Source organism: Urocitellus parryii, chromosome 3, assembly GCF_045843805.1.
Source record: "Urocitellus parryii isolate mUroPar1 chromosome 3, mUroPar1.hap1, whole genome shotgun sequence".
NCBI classification, from domain to species: Eukaryota; Metazoa; Chordata; class Mammalia; order Rodentia; family Sciuridae; genus Urocitellus; species Urocitellus parryii.
Genome location: NC_135533.1, coordinates 197,597,281 through 197,603,220, shown reverse-complemented (window position 1 = coordinate 197,603,220; position 5,940 = coordinate 197,597,281). Strand labels below are relative to the sequence as shown.

The window sequence follows — 5,940 nt, the reverse complement described above, 5'->3', positions numbered from 1 at the left end:
TATAAGAAAAGTCTGGGGCTCTTTATTGGTAAATGTAAATTAATACATTTTAATCCCTGCACATTAATCGCATCTCAGCCTTTTGACTGAGATCAAGTGTAATACCTCCCCCATCCACTGTAGCACCCAGGAACTTTCTGGTCAGGTTGAGAGAGAGGAAGAATTTAAGTAGAGAAAGCATTAATTCTAAGAAGTCCTGTCCTTCATGTCCCCAAAGTGAGCAGCATGAGATGAACCCACATTACCATTCTCTGAAAAGAACTTGTTTAGAGGGGCAGGGGCTTTGGTGTGTGAAATAGTCTTGGTGACTTCCGGAGTGAACCCTCACCCTGAGCCCCTGCTGCCTGCCAAGAAGAAGGTTTTACGTGTCTCTTGCTTTGGGAATCTCCTCTCTTCCTGCACCCAGGGCTGTCGCAAGCATCCCTTTGCTTCTCTGTGGCAAGCACGAGGAGCTCTGGCAAGCCCATCCCCAGGTGACTCACTGTCTCTGTGTTGTGTCATCCCAAGGAAGGGAGGTGCAGCAGCGGCCAGGCCATCCATGGTGACACGGGAGAGCTCCCGCATCCAGGCATCCCAGTGGTATTTTGGAGGGGCCGAATCTCCCGCTTTGGCACTTTTGACCCTCGTTGATCTTCCTTGGTCTTCTAAAGCTATCCATTGCTCTGGGGAGTGGTGACTTCTGAATTTTTAGCAGCCTTTTCTTATCCCCAAAACCCATTTGTTTAAGATGGGTTTTGCTTCTGTTGATGCAACTGTATCTCTAAAACATCCTTCTTACCCTACCTGTTGTGATCAAAGATCTAATACTTAATGGGGTGGAGGAGAAAGTGTGCATTTGTGACCTTTTCATTTGATCTTCTGGCCATGTGTTTTGATGGGGGTATATTTCTAATGTTAAATTCAGCCTTGCCTTATTTGATTTTTTTTTTTTAATGTTCTCTCTCTTTCACCTGTTTTGTCTTAATTCTACCTGTTGACTGCTTTTCCCCCCTCTCCTTCCTGAATAACCCATCATCCCTGATATTTGGGATGGCTTTTCCAGGCCTTCTGTTGCTTCTGTTTCTAGACCTTATCGCAGCAAGAGAATCGTGATTGTTCGGTTGCCTTCTCTTCATAGCTTCGTCCATTTTTGTTTGGCTTGCAGCAATTTCTCGGTTATCTGAGTTCCTGAACCATTTCATTTATTGCTTGGGGAACAAAGATTCATAAAGCCTATTTTAAATGTTTTTTTCCCCCTCTCCCTCCCATTTGCCTGGAGCTCCCAGTGGCTGTGAGGCTGCTTGCCGTACCAGGCGCCACGGGAGCCTCCTTTGACACACAGAGCCCCACCAGACCACAGTTGGGGCATCGCAGTCTTGCCTTGCTCCTCTGGCCCCGCTCACCATTTTTGTGCTTTGGCTTTGTCCTCACTTCCTTCAATGTATGTGCCTCCCATTTTTTTTTTTTTGTTTTTTTGGTTATCATTTGTTGTTTGTTTCATCTGGTTCCTGGTTTTCTTTTATGACATAGTCAGCTGTGTGTGGATCTGTAGGGTTTGGGGCACCAATCAGTTATGTTTTGTTTGCCTTTTTCTTTTCTTTTTTTTGTCAAACCTGAGAGAAAACGTCCCATAAGGAGCTAGAAGTTTCTAGTTCACAGCCTTTGGAATCTTCCTGGCCTTTGACTCCTCATGGCCCCCGAGATCCTAATCCGTTTTCTCCCAGGAGGTCTCTGGGGGGCTGAGCTGCTGCAGGGGCACAGGTGGGTAGGGAGGGTCGGGGGATCATCCCAGGACATCATTGTGCATGCTTTTTGGTGCAGCCTCTTTTTTTTTTTTCTCTTTTTCTTTTTTTTCCCCTAATGCTTGAGTTATGAATGAGGATGACCTCTACAATCATGATGTCTCATGACTACTTGTTCCTTCACCAGCTTTCTGATGCATGGTCTTAATACCTGTGAGTTTACTTTGCTCCAGACCACAATCTTCAGTCGCCTCAACAACCACCTATTAGAACATTAAAAGGAAATAAATTGAGGATCCCTTGTTGCTCTCTCGACTTCACTTGAAATCAGACATCCTAGAAATGGCAAGAAAGGAGCCAGGGGGAGGTGTCAAGGAGGGAGCAGTGATGCCACTTGCACCACTGTGTGTCAGACACTGTCCTGGAGCTGGGGCACCCCAGAGGGCCCTGAACTCTGGAACTCTTGCCAGGTTGCTGTTGAGGCTGCTGAGATGGCCACCTCCCACCATGTCAATCACAGGTGGACAGTAGTGGAGCCAGCTTCCCGCGCCCCTTTTTGTGTGAGCAGAAAAGGGAGCAGCACAAGCCTTGCCTAACTGCCAGGTGCCAAGTGCCTCTCCCCGCCCGCTCCATCCCCTCCCCTGGGCCGAGTTTTGGCACCTGTTTGCCCATGTAAAGCAACAAAAGAAGAAAGCAGATCCTGACCTCTGTGCAGGAAAACCAAATTTACCCCCAAGACCCATTAGCACCTCCCCCTGGAACTGGATCCACTACTGGCCCAGGAATATGATGAGGAACCCTGGCTGGATTGGGCCGGAAGCTGGGATCTGATGTTCTGCAGACCAGTGCTCAAAAATGTGGTCGTTTTTTGAGGGACCACCTTCCTCACCCAGATCCAGTTAACAAGGTAGCTCATCACTTCTTGCATCTGCTCAGGGCTGTGCTGGAGTTTTGTTTTTACTGTGGTATACTTGGATGCAAGGAATATGTTTTGTTCCCCGATTTAGCGCACCAGCCTGGGAAGTGCATGTCACAGACCAACTCCACCTTAAAAAGTATTTTTTGAGACCCTCAGGCTACTCACTGAGCTGAGGATGTTTGAAAAAGTCACTGTGACAGATGCAATGGCTGAAGACATGGAGAAACTGAGGCCCCGACTGAAGAAGGTCCACATCAGGGAATTGGTGCTTGCCATCACAATAATGCCTAAGATGCATAAGCTCATGTTCACCTGTGGGAGAAAGTGTCGCTGCAGCCATGCCCATCCACCTGCAGCTCCCCTTACAGCTCACCCAGGGACATAACTGTGGCAGCCAGACCCCTACTAAGATGGCACCACAGCCCATGGAGACTCAAAACAATCTAGGGCAGATTTTCACTTAACCCTCAGTGGGCAGCAGACCCATCTTCCAGACGGAACAGTCAGAGAAGACTCTTGCTGGCTGTGAAACACTAACCCAGAATTAGTATTTTCCTGTGAACACAGACCTCTCTTACTGGTCCCACAGGAACCAACGCTTGCAGACCACAGGGCCTGGTAGTTATTACTTGGTATGTGCTTATAAGTGTGTGTGTGGGGGAGTCCTTACTTCCCAGGATCAGGTAAGGCACAAATTGGCCATACCTCCCTCCACGAGGCACCCCAATCCCCAAGTTACAAGTTCATTCAGGCCAGCTCCTCAGGGCATTCCTGGGCCTCTTTTGTGCTAAGACTTTACCTGTGCAGGTGTTTTCGGTGCATTCTTGCTTATTCCTTAACTTCATTTTACAGATAAAGAACCAGGGGCACTGTATAACTTGCCTAAAGTGCCTCAGTATGAGAGCCCATAGGATTCAACCCTAGACACTGTAGTTCCACGCTTTTAACCAGGACACAGTCCTGACTGGGGATACACCATCGGAAGTGATGTGAGTCATTCCAAGCATCACTTCAAGGACCTAAAGAATTTTTTCTTTCTTCTTCTTCTTTTTTTTTTTTTAAAGAAAAAACCTTGAGAGAAAAGGGAATCTTTAGAAGCCTCCTATACAAAACCTATATAGACCTTCTTGCTTGGCTGAGAATAAGGAAACTGCCTGCAGACATGCATGCCTCTTCCATGGATTGGGCCTATCTAGACCTCCTACTTATTTCTCTTAGGTTTACCAGAAGCTAAATATTTGAGAAAAGAGTGCCTTTTTTTTTTTTGGTGGTGGTGGTGTTGGGGATTGAACTCAGGGCTTTGTGCATACAAGGCAAGCACTCTACTAACTGAGAGTGCTTCCTTAGAATTTACACAAGGCATCTTATGGTCCAGTGGCAGCCTGCTGACATACAAGGTTATGAAGGCTGGGTGGCAACTGATAAAGACTAAAAAACTTCCCAGTCCACAGAGTCATTTGTTTTACTTTGGACCACTTACCCCAAGAATCACACTCCACAGTACACCAACTGCAAGCGTGGCAGCTCCCACTGACTTAGCCCTAAACAGACGGTGGGGTTTGAGCCCAACTCTGGGTTGGGGATGCAATGAGACTCCTCTATCAAGCAGAGACTGGGGATGGGAGGCGAAGGGGATGCACCTGAGCCCTGGAGGGAGGCTGCTGGGGGGGAGGGTTCTCAGTTCAGGGGAATTTCCAGACGGTTCTTTCCAGTATCCCCGTATGCCTAGGGTACCCCACACGCCCAATTTTCCTGGCAATAGGGTAGACCGGCCAGAACACCCGATAATGACAGAAGAGCGATGGGCAGCGGGTTTCTCACCTTGGAATCGCGTGCAGAGAAAGTCTGAGGCACAGGGGACTTAAAATGAGAGGTGGGAGGTGGCGGTCTCCCCCAGAGCGGAACTAGCCCAACCGCAGGGAAGGTTTTAGACCTGTCAGGAGGAGGCCTCGTCCGCCGTCTCTTACCGCCCGCGCGGGACCCCGGTCGGCGCGACTCGGGAGGAGGCCGCTCCCGCCTGCCCGGCTCACTGCGGCGCCGGCTGCAGGCCCCCCGCCCGCCCCGGAGCCCGCCCGCCGCCCCCCGCCGCCCGCCCCGGGCTGCACCTCGCTGCCGAAGGCCAGCTTAGCGGCGGCGGCGGCCAGGGCCCCGAACGCGCCGGCGCACAGGCAGTTGAACGCGCCCCAGAAGCGGCGCCGCATCGCGCCGGCCTGCAGGTGCGGGGGCACCTCGGCTGGCGTGTCGGGGTAGGCGGTGGCCGACACGGCGCCCCTAGGGGGCTGCGGCTGTGGCTGCGGCAGCGACCGCGCCGCCATGATGCCTGCCACCCGCTGCCCGCCGCCGGCTGTCAGCCGCGCGCCCGCCCGCCGGAGCCCGAGCGCTGAGGACGTGCCCACGTGACGGTCCACGCTCCGGAGGCGGCCACGTGACGTGCTTACGTGAGCCCGTCGTCCGCAGCTCCCGTCTTACGCAGGGTGGTGCCAGGTCCGCAGTGTAGACGCCAGGTCCGGGGCCCGCGTGGCGGCTGTGGGTGCGGAACGACAGCCGCTTGCAACCTGCGGCCTCAACCCCGGCCACACAGCGCTGCCCTGCACCGACCCCCGCAGCGTATTCATGCCCAGTCCTGACTCGTCGGAACCGCGAGTCACCTGCATTCCCACGCCTCCTGCCCGCTCACCTGTTCTTTCTAGGTCCAGACACGTACAGTGAAGAGCTGCTTCGACAGAGGGCGCTGGACACCTCCGGACTGAGAAAGGAGGCTGGGGTGGAGAGAGGGTGGTGCGCCGCCCTACGTGGGAAGTTAACCTGAGGGTAGGCAGTGAGAAGTCGTCCGTAGTCACTCTGCTCAGATCAACGTCACCTCTGATCTTCTATGCAATTATGTGTCTTTATAATGTCATTTAAAAACTGCATTTTCTTGAAATCATAGAACTGTTGGAATGTATGCTATTTCCACTCTCCAGGAAAATTAGTACTTTTTCTCTATGCATATTTAGTTATATAGAGTACAAATGTTAAAAGTATTTTATATATGGGATCCCCAGCCCACCCCATCCCCCAGCTTCCATGCTGAGAATTGAATCAATCCCTCGCCTCCTCCTCGCATGCTCAGCAGGTGAGGTGAACTACCTCGCCAGCCTGGGACTTTTCTAAAACACAAATGATTTCACAGCACACATAATGTTCAACAGCATTCTGTTCCCTGTTCTGGGAGTTTTCATGGAAGTCTTTGTGTGCCACCTTGCTTCGCCCATAGAGTGGTTTGTGGCTCAAATAAAATCATGGATGATCCCTGTAACT

General features: G+C 51.4%; 1 protein-coding gene across 1 annotated transcript; it reads right to left on the bottom strand.

Annotated features, from left to right (window-relative positions):
- LOC144253673 (transmembrane protein 42-like) lies at positions 1-5,003 on the bottom strand. The gene is made up of 3 exons (XM_077796273.1): positions 4,746-5,003; positions 2,806-2,952; positions 1-1,984 (listed from the first exon to the last, which is right to left on the bottom strand). The coding sequence occupies exons 1-3, from the start codon at positions 4,953-4,955 to the stop codon at positions 1,874-1,876; spliced, it is 468 nt and encodes a 155-aa protein (XP_077652399.1). The 5' UTR covers positions 4,956-5,003; the 3' UTR covers positions 1-1,873.
- Between the last annotated feature and the right edge of the window lie 937 nt (positions 5,004-5,940).

What these genes read in the sequence shown, in the direction of transcription:
- LOC144253673 (XM_077796273.1), bottom strand. Translation starts at nt 4,955, where the DNA reads ATGGCGGCGCGGTCGCTGCCGCAGCCACAGCCGCAGCCCCCTAGGGGC. An exon ending in AGCTGGCCTTCGGCAGCGAG is followed by an intron (nt 2,953 to 4,745) that starts GTGCAGCCCGGG and finishes TTTCTCCCACAG; the next exon opens with GTGAACATGAGCTTATGCAT. An exon ending in TTTCAAACATCCTCAGCTCA is followed by an intron (nt 1,985 to 2,805) that starts GTGAGTAGCCTG and finishes ATGTTCTAATAG; the next exon opens with GTGGTTGTTGAGGCGACTGA.